The sequence below is a fragment of the Bubalus kerabau genome, chromosome 15, assembly GCF_029407905.1.
Source record: "Bubalus kerabau isolate K-KA32 ecotype Philippines breed swamp buffalo chromosome 15, PCC_UOA_SB_1v2, whole genome shotgun sequence".
NCBI classification, from domain to species: Eukaryota; Metazoa; Chordata; class Mammalia; order Artiodactyla; family Bovidae; genus Bubalus; species Bubalus kerabau.
Genome location: NC_073638.1, coordinates 63,062,148 through 63,090,134, shown reverse-complemented (window position 1 = coordinate 63,090,134; position 27,987 = coordinate 63,062,148). Strand labels below are relative to the sequence as shown.

General features: G+C 39.2%; 1 protein-coding gene across 4 annotated transcripts in view; it reads right to left on the bottom strand.

The window, feature by feature from the left end:
* ELP4 (elongator acetyltransferase complex subunit 4) overlaps nucleotides 1-27,987 on the bottom strand; it is a 244,446-nt gene that overhangs the window by 77,909 nt on the left and 138,550 nt on the right. The window contains exon 10 of one of the 4 annotated variants that reach the window (XM_055549208.1): nucleotides 12,762-12,794. The exons of the other annotated variants lie outside the window; for them this stretch is intronic. Coding sequence (XP_055405183.1) covers nucleotides 12,777-12,794 — 18 coding nt within the window. The 3' untranslated portion in view covers nucleotides 12,762-12,776. Of the gene's footprint in view, nucleotides 1-12,761; nucleotides 12,795-27,987 lie in introns of those variants that run through there. 4 annotated transcript variants of the gene reach the window in all.

The following is a 27,987-nucleotide window of genomic DNA, read 5'->3' as shown; positions in this document are numbered from 1 at the left end:
TAAAGGTATAACTGACATGCTAGTTAGAAAATATTTTTGTTTGTCTCCTTTTTGAAAAGAAAAAAATTGTCTTTACTGCTCAGTATTGAAAAGACATCTATTTCACTAGATAAAATAAGAATTATCAAGGCTCAATTTAGAGCAATATATTGAAAATGTACATATTTACAATCTGTAAAACTCTTAGATCTATAAAGCTCTTAAGCTAGTAAATTGAAAACACAGGAAAAGAAATAACTGACTCAGTCATCAAGATATAGGAATAAGAGTGGAAAGAAGCAGTTTTGGAACCCAGGAGACACAGCTATTTAAAAAATTATGTTCAGGCCACAGTTTTTGACATTTATTTAAAATAGTTTTGACATTATTTTAAAATAGGACGTTGAATATCTCTGCCCCAAGATAAATCAAATGACATTAGAAGTTAATTAAGCCAACTGTATTCTTTTACTCATAAACAATCTTATTTCAAATATGTACATACTTAAGTAGCAAAACTAGAACACTTGGTAATTTCCACAAGATCACTTAAAGACATTTAAAGAATAAGAATGCAAGTAGATTTGGGACAGAAGAAGCTTACTGAAAAGCTACTTAAGCAATGGTGACAGAGTAAAGAATAAAGAATAATAGTCAGCCCTCAAAATGGATGCAAGGAGATCCAACCAGTCCATTCTAAAGGAGATCAGCCCTGGGATTTCTTTGGAAGGAATGATGCTAAAGCTGAAACTCCAGTACTTTGGCTACCTCATGCGAAGAGTTAACTCATTGGAAAAGACTCTGATGCTGGGAGGGATTGGGGGCAGGAGGAGAAGGGGACGACAGAGGATGAGATGGCTGGATGGCATCACTGACTCGATGGACGTGCGTCTGAGTGAACTCCGGGAGATGGTGATGGACAGGGAGGCCTGGCGTGCTGCGATTCATGGGGTTGCAAAGAGTTGGACACGACTGAGCGACTGAACTGAACTGAACTGATACTGGCTGTATAACTGAAAATATCTAACTATATTTTCTTTTCACAGTTAATAACATTAAAAAAAGGAATGTTTTTAACACAAAATCCTTAATTATACCCAAAATGATATGGGGAGACACAGGATCCAGGAAAGACCATTTTCTTATACAGCAGTTCAAGTCAATGACTGTGTGAATTTTTAAAAACACATTAGGCATTAGGCACATTCAAGTGATCAGTAAATCACTTTAGAAAAAAAGTAGTGACTTAAGTCCACACGTATGCTATGATTCTGTAAAAGAGAAGGAAATATTACTGGGTAAGAGGGTTGGAGGGGCTTTCCAGGTGGATCAGTGGTAAAGAATCCACCTGCCAATGCAGGAGACACAGGTTCGATTCCTGGGTTGGCAAGATACCCTGGAGAAGGAAATAGCAACCCACTCCAGTCTTCTTGCCTGGAAAATCCCATGGACAGAGGAACCTGGTGACCTATAGTCCATGGGGTTGTAAAGGAGTCAGACATGACTCAGTGACTAAACACTAACAAAGAGGGTTGGAGTGCAGATGAAAGGAAGGAATTTACTCACTCGTACATTTATACTACCATGTAAGAAATAGATGAGGAAAAAGAAAAAGGTTTTCTATTTTTTTTAGGATGCATTTGAAATTTACAACACAGAACATGTCCTGTTGGTAAAACCAATGATGAAGCTCTAAGAGCCATCTTGTAAATCCGAACTCTAAGGTGAACTCCAAAGGTCAGAATTTGAATGCAAATGTCTCTGTTTTGCCTCAATAATCTGTTATCCAGGCTGGCATCCTAGGGGCTGCTTAGGATATGGGATCAGGAGACTTTGGTTTTGGACTTTGTTTTGTCACTTTCTATGTGAGACTGGAAAACTTATTTATCCAGGCTTTGGATACCTTACACAAATCTACAACTTTTATCCTCAATTTACAAATTTAGAAACCTCTGAAAAACAACTCAGTTAGTGGCACAATGTGGCCTGAAATGACATTAAGCTATTTACAGTTTTTATTAACTCTGTGTAACTACTCATACATTTTTTGACTGAAATATTAATTTTTGATTATGAGGTATTTGGGCTTCCATGGTAGCCCAGTGGGTAAAGAGTCTGCAATGTGGGAGAGCTGGGTTCCATCCCTGGTTTGGGAAGATCCCCTGGAGAAGGAAATGGCAACCCACTCCAGCACATTTCTTAAAAATAGACTCATACAAGAAATAGTCCTTAGAGCTTCCTTTGTAGCTTAGTTGGGAAGGAATGTGCCTGCAATGCAGCAGACCTGGATTCGATTCCTGGGTCGGGAAGATCCCCTGGAGAAGGAAATGGCAACCCACTCCAGCATTCTTGCCTGGAAAATCCCATGGACAGAGGAGCCTGGCAGGCTACAATCCACAGGGTCACAAGAGTCAGACACGATTTAGCGACTAAATCACCACCATGAGGTATTTGCTTTACTACCATTTCAATAAACTACAATAATTTATTTTGAAATACTTTCAAACATAGAAAAGTATGCAACAAGAGAACAAAAAATTTCCATATTCCTCTCACCTAGATTCCCTAACTTTTAAATCTCTTTCTCTTTTTAGTGAAATCTAGATATACCTCTCTAAATATGTGTGTACACCCATACTTAGCCCTTTTCTGAACCATTTAATAACAAGCAGCATAGATGATTCCCGTCGTCCCCAATTGCTCTGGTGACTATTTCCCAAAACAAGGACTTTATCATATACAGTCACAATATAATTGTTCAAGTCAGGAAATCAACATCAATACAATACTGTCCATCTGTAGACCCCAATCACACTTTGTAAATCATCCCAGAAATAGTAAGACACCCAATCTTTCTCAATATTCGGTTTCTCCCTACTTTTCAGGCACTCAACAGTTTTTCAACAATACAAAGCTTTCATTCTGTAGGCAAATCAGAAACCTAGATCTGTCTGATATGCCCTCTTGATCAACGCTTTTGGGTCAGGAGACCACTAATAGGACACACTGCTCTTCTAGTGTCTCACAAGGCGAGGTACCACACACTATGTCAACTCACTTATGATGTAAACCTTGATCACCTGGTTGTCCTGTTCATCAAAGTCACTGCTCTGCCCTTTGTAACTTATTAGTCGTTTGTGAAAGAAATATTCTGAGATTGTCAATATCCTCTTCCTCATCAGATCTGATTAAACCCACCAGCCTATCTTAGCCTCCAACTGACAATACTTCTGCCTAAACTGAATGTAACTCTGATTGTTAATGGTAATTTTCTACTTCATCACTCCTTCAATGTTTATTGATATTCTGTAGGAAAGAGGTTTCCCTATCTATCTACCTACCTACCTATCATCTATCTATCTGGGCTTCCTTGGTGGCTCAGATGGTAAAGAATCTGCCTGCAATGTGGGAGACCTGGGTTCAATCCCTGGGCTGGGAAGATCTCCTGGAGGAGAATATGGCAACCGACTCCAGTATTCTTGCCTGGAGAATTCCCATGGACAGAGGAGCCTGGAAGGCTACAGTCCATGGGGTTGCAAAGAGTTGGACACGACTGAGTGACTTAAGCACACACATACATCTATCTATTTATCCCAGTATGGATACTTGGATTTCAATTTTACTCAATGGGTTATTTTCCATTATTTATTCTGAAGCTCAAATTTCCAAGATTTGGCTAGTAGGATATTCTTCAAAGTGGCTCCTGTGCCTTTTCTCATGTCCCCATCATTCTTTGAGGCACAAATTCTAGTCTCACGTTCCACTTTCCGTGTACCAATTCTAGAATCAGCTATTTTGCCGAGAGGCCTCCCCTCCCTCCCTCTTCTTTTTGGTTGCAGATGATACATAGATACCAACATCTGGGTACTTGGAGTGCTCCTTAGATTGTTATTGTTTCCAAGCTCTCCAGAAGACAAAGCTATGAAATGCCTGTATGGATATCGTACATAAACACACACACTTAGATGCTTCTATAACTATTTCTACATTTATCTGTACATGTGTGTGTGTAAACATACATGGTATATACCCATGAGCATTTATGTTTGTTTGTTCTAAAATTGCCTCTTTCAAATGTCAAGCAATATTCTCTAGCGAAACAGGTTTTGCTGAACAAAATTTTATTCACTATATTCATATGCTACGTAGCTTTATGTATTTTGATATTAGTCCCTTTTGGCTTTAGTCTTGTAAGATTGAGAGATGCTGGTCTTTTATTTTGCCTTCCTACAGCAACCACCTGGTCCTCATTCCATTTCTATGATTGTGTTAGTAAAGAAAATCTATTGGGGTAGAGAATTAACAAGGAAGAAAAACAGGAAAAATATTTAAATTTTTCTATGAATATCCCAAATGCAATTACAAATATATGCATAGAAAATGTATTTTTAAATTCATACCTAATACAAAAGTAAAAAAAAAAAAAGATACGAATTAAATACAAAGAGTTTAGGACACTTTAATTATTTAAAATCTGCTCAAACACACCAATATAGTTACGAAAAATAAATAACTCACAGAAAGATAAATGGTTTACCTAAAATAGGCTTATATGACTAAAATTTATCAGTTTAATACAAATATGTGTTTAAAGTTTCAAATTTAAGTATACTATGCATATTTTATACTGAATTAAACTAACAAACCACCCCCGCTACAGCTGGGAAGGTTAAACAACAGTATTCAGATCTGATTTGGATAGAACAGCTGTTCAAATGCCAGGGCGTACTTTATTTAAAAATGTGACCATTTAGTTCTGTTAAATATAAACTGCTGTTCTGGTTATGTTCATGCATTATTCTCTCCCAAAAGTCCTTAAAAAAAATCCTTTTTTCCTGATAGAATCACTACTGAAGTTCAATGGGTCTTTTTTTTTGAACCTAATTACTCCAAGCCAGGCTTCAGCAATACGTAAACCATGAACTTCCAGTTGTTCAAGCTGGTTTTAGAAAAGGCAGAGGAACCAGAGACCAAATTGCCAATATCCGCTGGATCATCGAAAAAGCAAAAGAGTTCCAGAAAAACATCTATTTCTGCTTTACTGACTATGCCAAAGCCTTTGACTGTGTGGATCACAATAAACTGTGGGAAATTCTGAAAGAGATGGAAATACCAGACCACCTGACCTGCCTCTTGAGAAATTTGTATGCAGGTCAGGAAGCAACAGTTAGACCTGGACATGGAACAACAGACTGGTTCCAAACAGGAAAAGGAGTACGTCAAGGCTGTATATCATCACCCTGCTTATTTAACTTATATGCAGAGTACATCATGAGAAACGCTGGGCTGGAAGAAGCACAAGCTGGAATCAAAATTGCCGCGAGATATATCAATAACCTCAGATATGCAGATGACACCACCCTTATGGCAGAAAGTGAAGAGGAACTCAAAAGCCTCTTGATGAAGGTGAAAGTGAAGTGAAGTTGCTCAGTCGTGTCCGACCCTTTGCAACCCCATGGGCCTACCATGCTCCTCTGTCCATGGGATTTTCCAGGCAAGAGTACTGGAGTGGGTTGCCATTTCATTTTCCAAGGTGAAAGAGGAGAGTGAAAAAGTTGGCTTAAAGCTCAACATTCAGAAAACGAAGATCACGGCATCTGGTCCTATCACTTCATGGGAAATAGATGGGGAAACAGTGACAGATTTTATTTTTTGGGGCTCCAAAATCACTGCAGATGGTGACTGCAGCCATGAAATTAAAAGATGCTTACTTCTTGGAAGAAAAGTTATGACCAACCTACATAGCATATTGAAAAGCAGAGACATTACTTTGCCAACAAAGGTCCGTCTAGTCAAGGCTATGGTTTTTCCTGTGGTCATGTACGGATGTGAGAGTTGGACTGTGAAGAAAGCTGAGCACTGAAGAATTGATGCCTTTGAACTGTGGTGTTGGAGAAGACTCTTGAGAGTCCCTTGGACTGCAAGGAGATCCAACCAGTCCATTCTGAAGATCAGCCCTGGGATTTCTTTGGAGGGAATGATGCTAAAGCTGAAACTTCAGTACTTTGGCCACCTCATGCGAAGAGTTGACTCATTGGAAAAGACTCTGATGCTGGGAGGGATTGGGGGCAGGAGGAGAAGGGGACGACAGAGGATGAGATGGCTGGATGGCATCACTGACTCGATGGACGTTGAGTCTGGTGAACTCCAGGAGTTGGTGATAGACAGGGAGGCCTGGCATGCTGCGATTCATGGGGTCACAAAGAGTAGGATACGACTGAGTGACGGAACTGAACTGATCTCAACTTTCTGAAAAAAATGACTAGGACAATTTTCTTATCTCATCTCCTTTCTCTCACACCTCATTCTCCTCACTAGCTGCTCTTGGCAACACAAAAATAATACAATAGTTGGAAAAGTGGTATTTTCATGGGGCCCTGATGATCTCTTTCAAATCTCAAGCTATATTCTCTAGTGTAACAGGCTTTGCTAAACAAACTTTTAACCACCTAATTCATATGCTACACAGTTGCATTTAAATTCCTCATTTTTGACAGAAACAAATTTGGACATTTTAAATTATATAAAATAATTTCATCGTGGCTACATAGTATATATGTTAAATTACAAACTATGTAAGTACCATTCTCAAGGATAAAACAAAATAAATAAAATCCTAAAGCTCCCAAGAATAGCCACCAATAGTTCATTTAAAGGATGTAATCACCAATCAAAGGCCATGAACCTGTTTGCACCCAAGGAAAGTGAAAATGAAAGTGAAGTCGCTCAGTTGTGTCCTACCCTTTGTGACCCCATGGACTGTAGCCCACCAGGCTCCTCCGTCCATGGGATTCTCAGGCAAGAATACTGGAGTGGGTTGCCATTTCCTTCTCCAGGGTTTCCCGACCCAGGGACTGAACCCAGCTCTCCCGCATTGCAGGCAGACGCAGGCAGACGCTTTAACCTCTGAGCCACCAGGGAAGCGCACTGAAGGAGGTGACCCATTATTTAATTTCTTGAAAGTGAAAAGTGAAAGTCAAAGTCGCTCAGGTATTGTCTACTCTTCGCGACCCCGTGGACTATACAGTCCAGGGAATTCTCCAGGCCAGAATACTGGAGTGGGTAGCCATTCCCTTTTCCAGGGGATCTTCCCAACCCAGGGACTGAACCTGGGTCTCCCGCATTACAGGCAGATTCTTTACCAGCTAAGCCACCAGGGAAGCCCAAGAATACTACAGTGGGTAGCCTATCCCTTCTCCAGTGGATCTTCCCAACCCAGGAGTCAAACCAGGGTCTCCTGCATTGGCAGGCAGATTCTTTATCAACTGAGCTATCAGGGAAGCCTCCATTAATTTCTTGGGACTTGGGGAAAAAGTAAGATGCTTTTGAAGAAATTACTTTCTAAGAGAAACCTCCTTAATCTGGTATCCAAAGGAGAACATGACTTCTTCAGGACACTTCAGAAACTGAAGATGAAGCTCTGACAGAACTTTCACTTCAGCAGAAGAAGACACAGATGGAAGGCATTATCATCCTACTGGAAAAGGAAACAAAGTCTTAAGGTCAGAGAGTCTTCCAAAGTCAGACAGGAAGTCAACAGTTGTTCCTCAATAAGAAACTGGCTTAAGGTTCATACCATTCAACATGTTACATTCTTTGAGAGGGGATGGAGTCCATGTTCCTCTCTTACCTCCCTAGTAAATACAGGGCAGCTGCCATGAGTCAGAAACTCTGCTAGGCTTGGGGATTCAATGATGGACTAATCATGTGGTCCCTACATTTATGGAAGTGAGCATGTAGAGGGGGAGGCTATTGCTGTGAGAGCACAAGTGGTGCCTGATCCAGACTCGGTGTGGATGGAACAGAGAAGTCCTCAAGGAGGCCATGACACTCAAACCATAACCTGAAGGATACAGAGAAGTGAGCCGGGGTGAGGTGACAGTGGCAGGAAGTAGAGAGGTTGTTAGCTGGAGCGTTCCAATCAGAGGCAACAGCATGTATGAATATATTTTTGAGGAATCGAAGGAACTCAAGTATAGCACAGGCATATTCCTGTCCGCACCAAAGTGAGCGATGTTGCTAGAAGTAAAGAGACAATACATGGGGACAGGTGGGAGTTTACTGTGTCCTTGAAAATGGAAACCTATGGCTATTTTTTTTTTTTTTTTAATGAAAAGAGTAGGTCAATTCAGAAACTGTTCCTTAAATGAAGAGATCAAAATCCATGATGACATTAATAGGGCAAGAGAGAGTAAAGGAAAGATTCTACTTCTAAAACGACTAAAGTTTTTTTTTTTTTTTTTTTTTTTACATTTTAGGTCATAGCACTTATTGACCACTTGAACTTAGGTTGGTTACATTTTAGATTTTAGGCACCTCATCATGAAAATGAGGGGGTTGAAAAGATGGTCTCTCCTGCTCTAGTGTTTGGGTCTGTTAGTTATATGACCATCAGGATCATGGTATCAAAACTCTGCTCCTTGAGAACCCTAGATTCTTTCCAGTTATTGTCGGAATACATCTCCACTCAAGTGGAGCAGCTCCAATTTTGTCAGATTTCTTTACTGACCTTCTGATAAGATTTTTATATAGAAAGGGCTTTAAAAATTGAATTAAAAATTGAGTTTTTGTCTCATTGCCTTGTTGCATTGATCTCTAACATTTAAATCCTTGTGCATGTGTGCATGCTAAGTTGCTTCAGTGGTTTCCAACTCTTTGCGACCCAGTGGACCTTAGCCCACCAGGTTCCTCTGTCCACGGGATTCTCCAGGCAAGAATATTGGAGTGGGTTGCCATGCCCGCCTCAAGGGGATCTTCCCAACCCAGGGATCAAACCTGCATTTCTTATGTCTCTCGCATTGGCAGGTAGGTTCTTTCCTTAGTTACCTAAAACATGAGGCAGTTCCCCTACTGGTCTGAATGCAAGGCTAAATCTATGAGTTCTTGAATGATTTTTTAATACCCTGAGATAAGACCTTTGTTATTCAGTAAGAAGTTGATTAAGAAATATCATAAATTCTCTCATATTAAACAGCTTTGTGTCATTTCAGGAAGTCTAATTAGGAAAAATGGTATTATAAATATTTATATTCCCAGTCATGGTGTTTACGGTCCTAAATTCAGAAATAACAAAGAAACTTGTTCTTTGGTTTAAAAAGTGAATATAGAAGTACCATTTTATTTGGTAAGGTTAAAAAAAACATTGGCAGTTAGTAAAGCAGTCCTAAATTTACTACAGACTATTTTTCCTAAGCTTGAAGATAAAACTGAAGCTTTATAAACGAGAAAATGATGTACTAAAAGCAAGACACTAAATCACTTTTAAACACCAAACACAATTTATGCCTGACTTTAAAACTCATCCACAAAACATTAATCTACACAAAGGCCAGAAGCTGAATGAAGCATAATTTGTGAAACTGATACCTTCCATCACAACCTCTAACTGAAAAGGTCATTAGATATATTATATCTAAGTGAGCAGCTTATCCCTGCTTCATTACTGATAATTAAGACAAGTAATATTTTCTTGACAGTAATGTGTCCATTAACAGATACACTCTAGTTTGCATAAAATAAGCATTAATTACCATAGTACTACCACAGATTAAAAAAAATTAAGTACCTGTATAACATGGCTTCATTATTTTTTTCGTTAATTTCCTTAAAGAATTAACAGGCTCAGAAAACATAATGTACATATTAAGAAATTCATCTTTTGTCATGCTTTAAATTCGTAAGGTACATAACAAAAAAGGTATTCAGAAAAAAGTGATCAAGGAAAATGAAGGTACTTGTGACTGGGTATCATTTAAAAATTATCTGTACTAACTTGCTTTGCTGAGCCACTTGAAATGCTACTAGAAAAGCAGCTGCTCTTTATAGGACTTCTTAAGTCTTTTTTTTTTTTTTTTAATTATTGGGGTATAGCTGATTTACAATGTTGTGTGAGTTTCTGCTGTACAGCAAATTCAATCAGTTACACATATGCACTTATTATCTATTCCTTTTTAGATTCTTTCCCCATGTAGGTCATTACAGAATACTGAGATGAGTTCCCCATGCTCTACAGGTAGGTTCTTAGTTATTTATTTTATACATGGTAGTGTGAATATGTCAATCCCAATCTCCCAATTTATTCCTCAAGACTTTTTAAGTATTAATGTAGAAAACTTGGAGAGTTACAAAATGGCATTCTGCTGTTCAAAAGTTTAAAATAATTTCCAGAGTATTTTCCTGAAGAAGTACATTAATGTCCCAAATAAGAAAGCACACAAGACTACCTGCTCAGTAAAGAAGACCCTGTGTGTGTGCTCAGCTGCTTCAGTCATGTCTGACTCTTTGCGACCCCGTGGACTGTAGCCTGCCAGGCTCTTCTGTCCATGGAATTTTCCAGGCAAGAATACTGGAGGGGGTTGTCAATTCCTTCTCCAGGGGATCTTCCCAACCCAGGGACTGAATCTGTGTCTCTTGCATTGCAGGCAGATTCTTTACCATCTGAGCCACCAGGGAAGCCCTTTAACTATTACTAGTTAATGACTAGTATTTACTATGTGACTAATATTTAAGCATGTGTACAATGTACTTACAGTATTTTCTTAGTTTATCCTCATAGCTATTTCATGATGCTAATAACTATGATTGTTCCAATTTTACAAACAAGGGAAAAAGGAAACAACTTGCCTACATTCATGTAACTTGTAACTGGTGGGACAGGTCCAGGGCACTTGTGCCTGGTACTCTGAACTACTATACTACACATTCTTGCCAACAGATTTACTTGTTTCAAGTGTTCCCCTTTTCAGGACTGCCAACCAGATAACATTTCTTTATTACTTTGTGCAAAGAACTAGAAGCCAAGACAGTACTTGGTCAGTAGCAGCTTGTGAGGAAACTTACACTTGAAAAGAAGTGAAAATGGGGATAGAAGTAGTAATTTATGGTCTGAAATTCTTAACTAGCTGTCATTCCAAACTGCAGTTTACTAGGTCAGCATGGAGTATGTGGTTCATCTTTGTAAAAAAATCGAGCAGTAAGCCAGACAAGAGGAGAAGGCAATGGCACCCCACTCCAGTATTCTTGCCTAGAAAATCCTATGGGTGGAGGAGCCTAGAAAGCTGCAGTCCATGGGGTCATTGAGGGTTGGATACAACTGGGTGACTTCACTTTCACTTTTCACTTTCATGCATTGAGGAAGGAAATGGCAACCCACTCCAGTGTTCTTGCCTGGAGAATCCCAGGGACGGGGGAGCCTGGTGGGGTGCCGTCTATGGGGTCACACAGAGTCAGACACAACTGAAGCGACTTAGCAGCAGCAGCAGCAGCAGCAAGCCAGACAAGGTACTTAACTCCTCTGCATCTCAGTCCATTAATCAGTAAAATGATAATAGACCCAATTTAAAAGTTGCTGTAGGATTCAATGAGTTAACACAAGTGTCCAGTATAGTGCCTTGCCAATACTCTTGAGTTGTTACAGCTTACAACACATTGAGATCACACCAGAGAAAGAGGATTCTTCAAAGTACATTTGGTCCTTATTGCCCAGATCCTGAGTCCTATCTTTTGAGGAATCATGTTAAGTCACTAGTGCAAGTGTGTCATATTCCTCAAGTGTGCTGGGGTGAAAAAAAGTTGATAACTACTTAGTGGGACATTACACATTCTCACCTGGGAAAGCAGTTAGCTGGGGCAAAATAGGGGTGTGTATAGAGCATGTGTGTGTGTATACTTGGTTGTATATGACTTTGCTATGCCATGGACTGTAGCCCTCCAGGTTACTATGTCCATAGAATTTTCCAGGCAAGAATACTGAAGCAGGTTGCCCTTTCCTACTCCAGGGATGAACCCATATCTCCTGCTTGGAAAGCAGTTTCCTTACCATTGAGCCACCTTGGAAGCCCCTATAGAGGTTGAGTAGCATGAAAAACTCTCCCCAAACTAATGCTCTAGGAGCAGTGTGGGTTGAGGAGATATAATATGCTTTAGCAGTGCACAACAGAGGATATGAATCACAACTGTATTTGAATCCTGGCTCTAATTATCAGCCATGTAACACTGGGAAAATTACTGAAGCTCTTTGGCCTCTTCTTTAGATTTACATGAAGACAAATGAAATTAGATATATAAAGGAGCTGACACAGTAGCTGACACAGTAAAGATGAAAAACTAAGGAAGGCACAGTGAGGTCATTAATGTTCCTAAGGTTACATGACTAGGTTATACAACTAGTCAGAGGAAGAATCTTCTACTCTGTGCCAAGAGAAAAACACAGGTGATGAGTATAAGATAACGCATAGCTATTTAGAGACATAAATGTGGCTAGAAGAAAGATTAGTTTCTAGAAAGACTGGCATAAGCTGGATAAGCATGGAAGGGTTTCAATGCAGGGACATGATGAACAAAAAAACAATAGTGTTCTCATGCAGCTGTGCATCAGTTTGAAAAAAGATGTAGTAAGCTTTACTTTGAAATTTGATTCTTTCTGAAAACCCCACGATGATTTAAGTGCCTTACATATGTAAACACATTATCTTGATTAATCTTAGGTAGAATGTAATTATCACTCATACGGCTTTCCTATTTTCAGGCAAATTTATTACCAGGTAAGAGCTGACTCACTGGAAAAGACTCTGATGCTGGGAGGGATTGGGGGCAGGAGGAGAAGGGGACGAAAGAGGATGAGATGGCTGGATGGCATCACCGACTTGATGGACGTGAGTCTGGGTGAACTCCGGGAGTTGGTGATGGACAGGGAGGCCTGGTGTGCTGTGATTCATGGGGTCGCAAAGAGTGGGACATGGCTGAGCGACTGAACTGAACTGAAGAATTTTATTGCTTTTAGTCAAAAGCAAAAATTTTCAGAGCCTACGTTTTTCCTTAAAGAAATAAAAAAGTTTAAAACAGAATGAGGATAGGAAGCTACTAAAATACTTACACTTTCTCATTAACTTGGACTTTTTAACCTCTTCAATAGAAGAGAATATAGACTCAGTTGGATAAACTGGTTTCATATATGAAATTCTATTTTTAGTTTTCTACGAAGTCGTGGGAGCCCCTATTTTAGTAAGTACAAATAAACATTGTAATATTAAAGATGAAAAATGTGCATTTTATTTTTAGGAAAAGGAAGTATTTGACTGGTCTTTGGCCAAACCTTGTTTGAGTATTTACCATATTTGCTGTCTCTCACTTGAAAAGAGAAGAGGTGGGACTGGACTGTTGTAGAGGTCTCTTAATCTGCCACACCTAGAAAGGGAGGAAAGTAACTCTGCCCCAAAGGTTGACAATTCAGCTAGCAGAGTAAGGTGGAAACAGATGGGCTTTTGAGTCAGCTACTCCTGTGAATGAATCTTGGCTTTGTTATCCACTAGCTATTTGAGCTTGTGTAAGGCTTCAGGTCTCACATGTGGAAATGGGCTAGTTTATTTTGCAAGAATTGTTCTAAGGATTAAATGAGATAATACTCATGAAAGCACATGGTATTTTCTTTTCTTTCCTTAATGAGACAAGCAATATTTTGGTGCCATTTCACAGAACAACCAATATTCTTCCAGTATAGAAAAACTGCAGAATTACTGTCTGCTAACCAGTTCTTTGGAAGGAATGATGCTAAAGCTGAAACTCCAGTACTTTGGCCACCTCATGCGAAGAGTTGACTCATTGGAAAAGACTCTGATGCTGGGAGGGATTGGGGGCAGGAGGAGAAGGGGACGACAGAGGATGAGATGGCTGGATGGCATCACTGACTCGATGGATGTGAGTCTGAGTGAACTCCGGGAGACGGTGATGGACAGGGAGGCCTGGTGTGCCGCGATTCATGGGGTCGCAAAGAGTCAGACACGACTGAGTGACTGAACTGAACTGAACTAAATATAGATTCTCCAAAACACAGATCTTCACAACAGCCTTTCTCATGGCACACTGGGCTCCCTATGGACTCTTTCCAGGCAAGAACACTGGAGTGGGCTACCATTTCCTACTCCACTTTTCTCTTATAGGTTATTACAAAATATTGAGTACAGTTCCCTGTGCTATATAGTAGGTACTTGTTGGTTATCTATTTTATATATAGTAGTGTGTATTATTCCACTCCAGTATTCTTGCCTGGAGAATTCCATAGACAGAGGAGCCTGGTGGACTACATACAGTCCATGGGGTCGCAAAGAATCAGATACAACTGAGTGTCCAATACCACTTGACTACTAGTATGTATTATTATCTCTAATAACAGACGAGGAAACTGGGGTAGAGAGGAATTATTTGTTTAGCATACACTGAACACACACACACACAAGCAAGAAGTGGTGAAGCAAACTCTCAAGGCAGGCCGTTGGACGGCAGAGCCTCACTCCCATCACTATTTCAGACCACTTTATAGAGCACATACAATGTAAGGTGCAGACTCCTTGTCACGAGCAAGGAGGCAGGGCTTTCACAAATGGAGCTCTCCAGTCCTTCTTCCATCTTCCATTCTGACAAATGCTTCAACCCAAAGAGCAGTTAGGAAGGAGAAATGAGATGATTCATCTGAATGGTTAAGCTACTATTTTAAGGTAAATAGGAGCTTACTGAAGGTAAAAGCATTCCCAGAGGACAAGAATACACAATAAATAAAACTTTCATTGGTGCTACATAGACAGTCTATGTGTAAAATCTTCTCATGGTACTAGTGAATGTTCAGCCAGGAATTTGGTTCAACAGTTGACTCAGTGACAAAGTTAACAAAAAGCCATAAATTACAGAACCGAAAAAATATTAGTCTGATTCTAATTTGCTGCTCTCCACGTAATGATAAAATCTGCAAATAGTAAGTCTCTTCAGAATTTTTCTCCAACACTCACAGATTTGATCTCTATTATGTGTGGACTCAAACTGATCTAAGGTGAATGTGGAGGTGAGGGGTGCTCGTAGTTCCTCGGTCTGTAGGCACTTCCGCACACAGCGCTCACCCTTTACAAGTGCGTGACTGTGCACGCTAGTAACATAGTAGTAACACTGGGAGCTCAACTTCTGGCAAAAGAATATGAATTCTTCCTCTTCAACATTAATGAAACATGACATAATGAGTATATTCTATCATAAAATTTCCTTTACTTCAATATATCTGGTTAAGACTTACCAGGGGTCAAAAAAAAAATCACGAGTAGAAAGCGAAAATACTTGGGTTATGACTTTCAAAGGTCAATTATTTTTGGCTAAATAAGTAGAAAATTGGTCCTGGTAAGCAGGCATGTATTTCCTGGGGTGAGGATGAGGTGGGGGTAGGGAGAAACCATTGCATTGCGTTACAGTGATAATACAGGAATTTTACATGCATATATATAAACAGCATTAGCATAATACCATTCTTTGTAGGAAAGGATGTTAACATTTAGAGGGTTGTAATTATTTTAGGAATAATGAATTTCTATAAGGCATCTGTTTTTTTCCAAAGTATTTTGGTTAAAGCCTGATTTGCGTGAAAACATAAATAACCTCTTGCTCCAGACTGAGAGCATCAGCAAGCTTTAACAGATGGCCTCATTTAAAAATCATTTGTAAGATATCTCACATTTATCCAACACGCTGTCAACTTCTTCCTTTTATTCAATCATGGTTTTTCCATATTTCTGTCATAAATATTTTTTAATCCTGTGCATTCATGGAAATCACACACGTCAGTATTTATCCTTAATTTGGTTTGAGGGTAACCCTGATTCTTTCCAATTTTTATCATTGACCAAAAGAATTATAGAATGATTAATTATAGAAAAATACTAAGTTTAACATTAACTCATGAAAATGCAACCAAAAGCAATAGTTTAATCAAAGAATAAGGGAGAAAAACAAAAGAATTGAAAAACACTCTATCCTGCACCTCTCCCAGCTATTATTCTTTCTCCCATTTCTCATACTCAGAAGCTTGGAATGGAGTGGATACCTGCTGTCTCTACTTCTTCACCTCTCATTCACTTTTTAAATACTTAAAAAAAAAATTGAATACTCCAGTAATTGCAAGTAATCAAAGCTCTGAACTCAATATCCCTGAAACATCTTGACGGATGGTCACCCATGAGCCTCATACTGCCAAATGAAACAGACTTGTCTATCCATGATTCAACTGTTGACTTTTTATTCACTGTTCAGTGCAGTCAGCATTGTTCCATATTCTCTTTTCAAAATCCTCTCCTCCCTCAACTTCCACGAGACCACTCCATAGGATTCCTCTGTGCCATGTCTTCTGAATTCAAACATATTTTCTGATATGTCTGAATTCAAACATATTTTCTAATCTTGAACTTCAACTTCTAAACTTCAACTACCAGCTATATAACACTGATCCCCAAATCTATATCCCTGGCCCATATACCACCCCAAACAAATTCACACAGCCAAATATTCATAGGTTTTCTCCACTAACATGTCCCATTCTACAAGTCCCCATCGACAGCTTTTCCTTATGGTCCTTATTTTATTAATAGTGAAAGACACTTATCAAGGCACTCAAACCAGAAAATCAGGAGCCACCTTAGACTCCTCCTTCTCCCTCATCAAGTGACAGTGACTAAATTCAGTTGATTCTAATGCATTTCTGCCAGATTCCTTCCTTAGTTCAGGTCATGATGATGACGATGATAATAACCTGGCCTCTTACAACATTTCCTAACTAGACTCTGCCTCCAGTCTTGTCATCCCTTCCAATTTATCTTTTCATACTGCACCTAAAGTGATATTTTAAAAACATAACCCTCATCAGTAATTCATAAATAAAAGGGATTACACTTAAAAGTCTCCCCATTACTCGTGGGAGAGAATCCAAAAGCATTCCTTCTGGAAATAACATTATGATATGGCCCTCTCTTGGGGGCAATTTCCTTCCCTTATCCTTGTTTAAACTGAAGTCTTAATGAAAAACTCAGATATTTGTATTTAATTACAGTAAATATGTTTGCATTTAAGATACTTAATAAATATTTACTTAGTACCTATTAATACTATGTGTAAGCAACTGTGCTTCTGAAATGGTGAACTGAGTTAAAGTCTTTGACAGAGGACTTTTCTACTTCTGATCAATTTTGAAATTCATATTTAGCCAAGTGCATTTACTCAACTGAATTTACCCTGTAATACAGATTGGACAAATCCCTTTAATTATTAAATAGTGAGCTCCTTAAAATAGAAATAATGTCTTATTCATTTCTGCATCACCAGTGCCTCCTCATATAGCAGATTCTCAAACAGATATTTGGCAAATAATTTTACTATACTTTAAGATGATTTTAATTCATTTGAAGCTTTAATCTTAAAATGTTCTTGGCCTTGGAATTAGCAAAAAATAAGGACGGGTTTAAATGTTTATAAGATAAACCTCAGTGTTATTCCATGAAATTTAGGAGATCTTGAGCCTATTTTATTCTGTTCTGAAGTAAGATTCATAATATTCAATTTTCCAGTTTGTAACTTTAACATTACAGTAGTTAAACATGGCTATTAAGCATTTTTTAAATCAATTTGAAATCTCAGCTATTTTGACTTGCTAGAAGAAAATAATAAACTTGAGAATTTTCCATATAGTATACAAGAGAAAAGACCCATAAGTTTTGCATTTTTATCATGCTTACAGAAGATACCATAAAAGCTCATAAAGGGTTAAAGAGCAAATATCTCAATGCTTACTTACAAGATATGACATAGAAAGAAACTACACGTTTGTAAGTAAAATAAGATGTTCTAAAAATATACTACATAGTTAATGTTATATTAAATAAAATGGGATATTAAAATACAAAAATGTATGCTGACCAGTTGGGATCTGGTGGAAGAAGAGAGATTAGGAAATAGAAATAAATGTTCATTTATATGAATATAAATACTTGGTTAGCACCAAATATACTTATTCAGTGAAATATTATGGTATTATGGATGAAACAATGGCTTTGAACATATAACTCCTGACCTTGAAGAATTTACAGTTTAACAGACAAGAAGTGTCAAAATGAATATAATGAAAATAGAAAGTGAGGAGGATATAAATATTTTACAATCCAAATGACTCTCAAGTTATACTCAAATATGTTTTTTATGTAGCCTTTCCTGGAGATGGTTTAACTACTACTAGAATTACCCCATTATTAGTCTTTACATAGCAATTTATACCTAACTCTATTTTTATATCAATAAATTTCTATTATGGTTATTTGTTTATATATCAGTTTCTTCTACTAGTCTATGAGCTCTTCACGGGTAGGGGCTGTTAACAAACATCTGTATACTCACAACGGGCCTGGCACACAGTAGGAATTTTTACACATATCTAATCAAATTGAGCTAGATAGCAGTGTACAAAATGTACAAAAATGAGACAACTGAACAATAAATAGAAAAGTATTAATTTTATAAGTAACAGAGAAAATAGTAAGTGGAGAGAGGGAGGGACGGAGGGAGAGAAGAGAGAGGGGGACAGAGAGAGAGAGAGAGAGAGGTCAATAGAGGATACAGCTGTCAGGTCAGGTTTAGGAAGTGGGTAAGAAATGATATGTGCTCTGAATATGTACATAGACTCTCAAGGAAAGAAAATATCATGCAAGTGGAATTGGTGTGATCAAGACAGAGTTACCAGAATTTCTGCTTCTGTATCTTTTTAACTTCAGCAGCTAGTGGGAAAGACAAATAAGTACTTAAATTCTTATTAATGGACTGCTAATCTTACAGTCTTAAGAGCAGTTTACTTATGATTCTTCTCCTTCTTTCATCTTTCAAATCTTGGCAAACATCAAGTACAGTACTATCAACTCTTCATGTATAGCATCTCTTAGATTTGTCAATGAAGTGAAGTGAAGTGAAGTCGCTGTTGTGTCCGACTCTTTGCGACCCCGTAGACTGTAGTCTACAAGGCTCCTCTGTCCATGGAATTTTCCAGGCAAGAGTACTGGAGTGGGTTGCCATTTCCTTCTCCAGGGGATCTGCCAGACCCAGGGATTGAACCCAGGTCTCCTGCATTGCAGGCAGATGCTTTACCGTCTGAGCCACCAGGGAAGGCCAGATTTGTCAGGATCTCTATTGAAACTGTTGCATAGTTGGATAAGGCATGCTGATGCCTACATTGCTGGGTCACAGAGACCGCCAAGCCTGCAAGATTTTAGCTGGTGACACTAGGGTATCCAAACCTAATGGTAGACTGATGAAATCAACGAGACTGAACTGGCCCTGGAATTAGGTAGGGAAGAGAAGGCAAGAGGGAGTCACTAAGAGGAGGAGCTTCTAGAGGCCAGGAACAATCATTAGAGGTTAAGAACACATGCATTTGGACTTAAGAGTATCCAGGCTAGAAACCCGATTCTGTTTTTGTGTGACTATAAGTAAGTTATTTTTTAAAATTTACTTTTATTGAAGTATGGTTGATTTACAATGTTTTTTGAAATTAACCTTTTTATTTTGTATTGCAGTATAGCCGGCTAACAATGTTGTGATAGTTTCAGGTGAACAGTAAAGGGACTCAGCCATACATATACATGTATCCATTCTCCGCCAAACTCCCTCCTATCCAGGCTGCCACTAACACCGAACAGAGCTCCCTGTGCACCTTTCTGCACCTCTCATATAGAAGACAGGGATAGTCATGGAACTAACTCTATAAGGCTGTGAAGAGTTCAGTGAGTTATTATGTGTAATTCATGCAGTGCCCAGCACTTATAAGTACTTGTTAAGTCATGGTTATTGTTGGGTTTAAATATTCATTGTTAATATTCATTGAATATAATAAATATTTAATGAATAATAACATTCATTGTTGGGGTTAACATTCATTAACCATCATTGTCATCTTTGGGGGATAAAAAGAGGAAAAACACCCAGAGAAAGTGAAAAAAGGAGTATTTAGAGAGGCTGTAAGAGAACTGATAGAGGTTAGTGGATATCTCAGAGAAGAGATCATTTAAAATATATGTGGGGTGAAAAAAAAGATATCTGATACAAACAGGGATAAGAACACAAAATTCCATATTGGAATAAAATACTTCAGTGTAATAATGTCCTTAAAGCTTTGTAAATGTTCAAAATTAAACAGTATAAGCCTGGGCACCATGTGATTCAGTAAGAGTGTTCTGAGTTGAGGTCTCCTGGGAGATTGCTATTGGTGTTACTCTGTAAAGATTATAGTGCTATGTAAATGTGGGATTTGTTGCTCCCAGTTAAAGCAGGCAAAAGACTTTTCCCACAAAGGGGGACTTTAAGTTTCCCTCAGCCCTCCTTCCTCAGGACCATAAGGAGGAGAGAAAATACAGCCTTAAGCTGAAGATACACAGGGAGCATGTGGCCACAGGGAGGCCAATGACAGTGAGCATGGCTGGTGGAGGCAGAGAACTAAGGCATATGCAGCTATTCCTGGGGCTTACAAGCAAAGCTGGTTCAGTCTATTCATCCCTCAAGAGAGACACTGACATCCTCTTGCAAAGCTGACCACCTGGGGCAAGAACAATGTGGGAGCCCTCAGAAGACTCTAGGCAGAAACAGAATTATTCCCTTAGTCACACCAGCAAGCCCTGGTTTACTCCTATTGTCCTGGACCAATTATCAGTACTTTAATCCCATAAAGACAGTGAATTATCTTGGTTGCTCTACATGCATAGCATTAGTTCCTAACTAAGGAGGAACAAGAAATATTATAGGCACATGACTTTGTATAATAAATCATTTATTGTTTTTACTATAGTGAGTTCAATTACTCTTAAATCTTTTAGAAACAAGGAAAAGAAGACAGAAAAGTCTCTCAATGCCTTCTTCCTGCTCGACTACAGACTAGCTGGAGCTGCAGCCACCATCCTGTGATCATGAGGCAACAAGCATGGAGATAAGTTTCAGAAAGTCACAGAAATGTGAGCTTAACATTATAGATCCGCTGAACCAACACCAGCAGCTGTCTTCCTCCAGACTTGTTCTGGTTGAAATACGGTGCTCTATTTAGTTTACTTTAGTATGTATCTGAGCCAGTTCCTGATAGATTTTCTCTCCAGATTCTTCTAGATCACAAGTGTTACCTTCCCTTTCAGTCTTCTAATTTGCTTTCAAAGAGATGCAGCATCTCTCTCGTGTATGAGCATTTTTAGTATCCTGTGCTTCTTACTATACTTAGAAAGCTTTGACTTGATTTTCAGCATATTTGCTAATCCCTTCTACTACTGTATTCATTTTTATGGTGTAATAATAATAGTTTACTTACTTGCTTTATAATAGCAGGCTTCTAAATATTTTTCTGAACTGATTCAGGCTAAGTTTACTACATTATGGTACCCATGCTTATAAACAATTTTATATGATACGAGTGATGTAAAGGGTGTGTACCTAACAAATCAAACCCTGTTTCTGCTGCCGTCCCAAATACCTCCTTACAGTGTAAACCAAGCACAGTTATATGTGTCTACTAGATGAATTAAAAACACTTCTTTCATCTCAGTTTGGATATATGTCTCAGAAGGAGGAAAGCCTGAAATATTATTCTAGCCTGTCCCCAAATGACACAAAGTCAAATTAAAAAATAACACCCACAAACCCTAAAGTTAAATATGTGATTCTGCATTTTTATAAAAATGTAAGTTGAAAACTGATTAACTCTGTTATTAATGAGATAGGCTGTACTGATATCTAGAGATTATATCAATAAAATTTACCCACAGGTTAAAACAGGTATGTCCATGCTGCGTATTTTTTGATTATTGTTGCTGTTGTTGAGCCAGTAAGTCATGTTCAACTCTGTTGCAACCCCATGGACTGTAGCCCGCCAGGCTCTTCTGTCCATGGGATTTCCCAGGCAAAAATACTGGAGTGAGTTGCCATTTTCTTCTCCAGAGGATCTTCCAGACCTAGGGATTGAGCCTGCATCTCCCGCATTAAAGGTGGATTCTCTACCACTGAACCACCAGAGAAGCCACGGTTCCAATATGACTGGTGTCCTTACAAGAAGAAATGTGGACACAGATATGCACACAGAAGAGGGAAGACCACAGGAAGACACAGGAAGAAGAGGGTAAGCCACAAGCTAAAGAAAATGGCCTTGGAAAAACCAGCTCTGCCGACACCTTGATCTTGGATTTCTGGTCTCCAGAACTGTGAGAAAAATAAAATTCGATTGTTTCAGCCACTGAGTCTGTGATAATTGCTATGGATCTCTAGCAAACTACCAGACTTTAAGACTTACTCTTAAGCCATACACAATAATCAAGACAGTGTGTTACTGGTCAAAGAAAAGACAAGAAGACCAACAGAACAGACTAAAGGGCCCAGAAAGAGACCCACACAAATGTAGTCAATTTATCTTTGACAAAGAAAGTGAAAGTGAAGTCGCTCAGTCGTGTCCGACTCTTTGCAACCCCCTGGATGCCCACCAGGCTCTGCCATCCATGGGATTTTCCAGGCAAGAATACTGGAGTGGGCTGCCATTTCCTTCTCCAGGGGATCTTCCCAACCCAGGGATCGAACCCAGGTCTCCTGCATTGCAGACAGACGCTTTACCGTCTGACCCACCAGGGAAGCCGCAAGTGTAATTCAATGAAGAAAGGATAGTCTTTCTAACAAATAGTGCTGGAACAAATATATATCCACATGCAAAAAAATGAATCTAGACGTTGATATTACACCATTTACAATAAGTAATTAAAAATTAATCATAGACCTAAATGCAAAATGTAAACCTAAAAACCCTAGAAGATATCACAGAAGAAAATTCAGATGACACTGGGTTGGCAATGACTTTTAAAGTACAACTTCAAAAGCATGGTCCATGAATGAAAAAATCTAAGTTGGATTATGTTTAAATTAAACATTAATGTAAAATTTTATATGTTAGTTTAAAAATGTATATGGAGAACATGGCTTAAAAAGTGAGTTTAGAGATTACTCAAACCAAAAACATATGAACAATGAGATCCTTTTGATGCCACTACGTATTACCCCACTTTTTATACCTCTTCTTCTAGTCCCTTTTTTCTTGGGCAGATTCAAATTACTCAATGCCCAACTTATATGATCATTTTGGAATGAATTATTTCCAAGTCTTCTTCAAGGATATATTATACCTGATATCATAAATATATTCTCCCTTCAATCTAAAAGGAATATTATATTTCTATCACTTGGAGTTATAAAATTCTAAAGTCAGAATTTATCTCTGATAAATTAGCTCCTGGAGAAGACTCTTGAGAGTCCCCTGGACTTAAAGGAGATCAAACCAGTCAATCCTAAAGGAAATCAATCCTTAATATTCACTGGAAGGACTGCTGCTGAAGCTGAAGTTCCAATACTGTGGTCACCTGATGTGAAGAGCTGACTCATTAGAAAAGAACCTGATGCTGGGAAAGGCTGAAGGCAAAAGGAGAAGGGGGCAGCAGAGGATGAGATGGTTAGATGGCACCACTGACTCAATGGACATGGAGATAGTGAGGGACAGGGAGGCCTGGCACGCTACAGTCCATGGGGTCGCAAAGAGTCAGACATCACTTAGTGACTGAAGAACAACGACAACATGTAGCTAATTAAAAAGAAGGAATGACATTCAGTTCAGTTCAGTAGCTCAGTCGTGTCTGACTCTTTGCGACCCCACGAATCGTAGCACGCCAGGCCTCCCTGTCCATCACCAACTCCCGGAGTTCACTCAGACTCACGTCCATCGAGTTAGTGATGCCATCCAGCCATCTCATCCTCTTTCGTCCCCTTCTCCTCCTGCCCCCAATCCCTCCCAGCATCAGAGTCTTTTCCAGTGAGTCAACTCTTCGCATGAGGTGGCCAAAAACTGGAGTTTCAGCTTTAGCATCATTCCCTCCAAAGAAATCCCAAGGGCTGATCTCCTTCAGAATGGACTGGTTGGATCTCCTTGCAGTCCAAGGGACTCTCAAGAGTCTTCTCCAACACCACAGTGCAAAAGCATCCATTCTTCGGTGCTCAGCCTTCTTCACAGTCCAACTCTTACATCCATACATGACCACAGGAAAAACCATAGCCTTGACTAGACGAACCTTTGTTGGCAAAGTAATATCTCTGCTTTTGAATATGCTATCTAGGTTGGTCATAACTTTCCTTCCAAGGAGTAAGCATCTTTTAATTTCATGGCTGCAGTCACCATCTGCAGTGTTTTGGAGCCCAAAAAAATCAAGTCTGACACTGTTTCCCCTGTTTCCCCATCTATTTCCCATGAAGTGATGGGACCGGATGCCATGATCTTCGTTTTCTGAATGTTGAGCTTTAAGCCAACTTTTCCACTCTCCTCTTGCACTTTCATCAAGAGGCTTTTTAGTTCCTCTTCACTTTCTGCCATAAGGGTGGTGTCATCTGCATATCTGAGGTTACTGATATTTCTCCAGGCAATCTTGATTCCAGCTTGTGTTTCTTCCAGTCCAGTGTTGCTCATGATGTACTCTGCACATAAGTTAAATAAGCAGGGTGACAATATACAGCCTTGACGTACTCCTTTCCCTATTTGGAACCAGTCTCTTGTTCCATGTCCAGTTCTAACTGTTGCTTCCTGACCTGCATACAGATTTCTCAAGAGGCAGGTCAGGTGGTCTGGTATTCCCATCTCTTGAAGAATTTTCCACAGTTTATTGTGATCCACACAGTCAAAGGCTTTGGCATAGCCAATAAAGCAGAAATAGATGTTTTTCTGGAACTCTCTTGCTTTTTCCATGATCCAGAGGATGTTGGCAATTTGATCTCTGGTTCCTCTGCCTTTTCTAAAACCAGCTTGAACATCAGGAAGTTCACGGTTCACGTATTGCTGAAGCCTGGCTTGGAGAATTTTGAGCATTACTTTACTAGTGTGTGAGATGAGTGCAATTGTGCGGTAGTTTGAGCATTCTTTGGCATTGCCTTTCTTTGGGATTGGAATGAAAACTGACCTTTTCCAGTCCTGTGGCCACTGCTGAGTTTTCCAAATTTGCTGGCATATTGAGTGCAGCACTTTCACAGCTTCATCTTTCAGGATTTGAAATAGCTCAACTGGAATGCCATCACCTCCACTAGCTTTGTTCATAGTGATGCTTTCTAAGGCCCACTTGACTTCACATTCTGGGATGTCTGGCTCCAGATGAGTGATCACACCATCATGATTATCTGGGTCATGAAGATCTTTTTTGTACAGTTCTTCTGTGAATTCTTGCCACCTCTTGTTAATATCTTCTGCTTTGGTTAGGTCCATACCATTTCTGTCCTTTATCGAGCCCATCTTTGCATGAAATGTTCCCTTTGTATCTCTGATTTTCTCGAAGAGATCTCTAGTCTTTCCCATTCTGTTGTTTTCCTCTATTTCTTTGCATTGATCGCTGAAGGAAGGCTTTCTTATCTCTTCTTGCTATTCTTTGGAACTCTGCATTCAGATGCTTATATCTTTCCTTTTCTCCTTTGCTTTTCGCTTCTTTTCTTTTCACAGCTCTTTGTAAGGCCTCCCCACACAGCCATTTTGCCTTTTTGCATTTTGTTTCCATGGGCATGGTCTTGATCCCTGTCTCCTGTATGTTAGGCATATTAGTATTCAGTTGATTGTTTGAGCCAAGCTGTTTTTTTTTAATTTTTTTTTTTTAGTAAACATTGATACTGAATAAAACTTGCTAAAGATGTCCTTAACCCAACAGCTACAAAGAAGGACACGCCTTTGTTGTGGGTTGAATTGGAGCTTAGTTCACCTTACATGTTACCCTGGGCAAGTGACTTGACCTCTCTAAACCTTCTCATTTGACTCTGAGTTGTGGGGATTAAATGAGATAATACAGTTAATGTGCTTAGTACAATGTCTGACACTATTAAGCACTCAATAAATGATCCCATGATTAGTACTAGTATAAGCTTCCAAATTCAGACTTACGTATAATTTTAATACAAAAGGGAAGAAAATAAGAAAACAGATAAATTGAGATAAGCTGAGACACACAAACATATTAATTTCAGAATATTTACTGAGCACGTTACGTTATCATGTGCTGGGTTTCCCTGATAGCTCAGTTGGTTAAGAATCTGCCTGTAGTGCAGGAGACCCTGGTTGAATTCCTGGATGGAGCAGATCTGCTGGAGAAGGGATTGGCTACCCACTCCAGTATTCTTGGGCTTCCCTGGTAGCTCAGCTGGTAAAGAATCCACCTGCAATGTGGGAGACCTGGGTTCAATCCCTGGGCTGGGAAGATCCCTTGGAGAAGGGAAAGGCTACCCACTCCAGTATTCTTGGGCTTCCCTGGTGGCTCAGCTGGTAAAGAATCTGCCTGCAATGCGGGAGACCTGGGTTCATTCCCTGGGCTGGGAAGATCCCCTGGAGAAGGGAAAGGCTACCCACTCCAGAATTCTAGCCTAGAGAATTCCATGGACTGTACAGTCCATGGGGTTGCAAAGAGTTGAACACGATTGAGCAACTTTCACTTCATTTATCATGTGTCAGACTGTTCTAAGCAGAACAGAATAAGAACAAATCCTTATTCTTGTGAAACTTACATCCTAGTACAGGAAGATAGAAGATGAACATAATAAATAAGAAACTTATGTAGCAGATTAGAAGGTGATGAGTGCTACAGGAAAACACAGACTAGAAGTGATTGGGAAAGGCAGAATTGTAAACTGTGGTAAACTGAATGGTAAACTGTGACTCTGAAACGGACAGTCAGGAAAACATTACGAAGGTGTTATTTTCATATATGAAGGGGGAGGAAGGTGGCTATGAAAAGATCTGAGAGAAGTACATTTCAGGCAAAGGGAACTGCAAAGGCCCTGAGGCTTGGCATGTTCAAGCAACAGGCCAGTGTGGCTGAATCAGAGCAAGTTATGGGAGAGGGCTAAAAGGTGAGATCTGAGAGTTAAGGCAGCCAGGTCAATACGGTCTTCTTGGTGAACACTAAAGGACTTTTCAGCAAGATCGAGAATTGATAGGGAATTTTGAGCAGAAATATGACACAATCTGTCTTATGTTTTAAAAGAATCATCCTTTCTACTGCTGTAAAAAAAAAAAAAAAAAAAAAAAGAACAAAAGACTTGAAGGAGGTCAGGGTTAAAGAACCCTCCTGCCAAAGAAGGAAACATAAGAGACAAGGGTTCAATCCCTAGGTCGGGAAGATCCTCTGGAAGAGGGCATGGCAACCCACTTGAGTACTCTTGCCTGGAGAATCCCATGGACCGAGGAGCCTGGCGAGTTATAGTCCATAGGGTTGCAGAGTCGGCCATGACTGAAGTGGCTCAGCACTCAGGGTTAAAAGGAAGTTTCTATTTGGGAGGCTAAACAATAGTCCAGGCAAAACATGATGGTGGCTTGCACTGAGACCGAATGGTAGCATTGGAGCTGGTGAAAGTTGGTTTAATTATGAATATATTTCAAAGACAGAGTCAACAGACTGAATGTTGGGAAAATAGTGCTTTTTTTTTTTAATTTGAGGGAAAAAATAAAACTTCTCTAATCACCTGAAAAGGATGATATGACTACAGTATTTTCAGAGAGGCGGGACTTCTATACCTTTCACAGTGAAGTGCCTGAGAGGTAAAGTGAGAACAGAAAATACGTAGTGCTTGCATGGCCCACAGTGCTCACATTGTAATGTTAACATTACGTGTGCTTAATAAGTACATGTTTAAAAGCATAAATATATTAACTGCTATATCACATAACCTTCTCATGACTCCCAAGGGCAGGAACTCTGGCCATTCAATCTATCACAATCTATTCCCTCCCCTGCCCCCAATTCTTCACTTCTATTTGACTGTGATGATTTTTCCTGCTTGCAAAGAATTTATATGCTAAGGAAACCAGATGGATAAACAATTACCTTTTTGTAGGATTAGCAATAAAATAGGAAAAAGAGGGTTACAGCAATTACCAGCCATTTATCTTCAGTAATTTTCAAAGCTTCATTACTGCCACATCATTACAAATACACCTATCACCTAATTTAGCTTACAATCCCAGGTGCTTTTTTTTTTTTTAAACTATATTCTAGAAATCTCAATTGATGAAGACATTACTGATAGCATATAAAGATGTAACATTCAGTTTTTATTTAGTAGTATGAACAGAATGTTAATTCAGTTCATAAATGTAAAATTAAACTGTTTCAGGATTCTTGTTCCTGAATA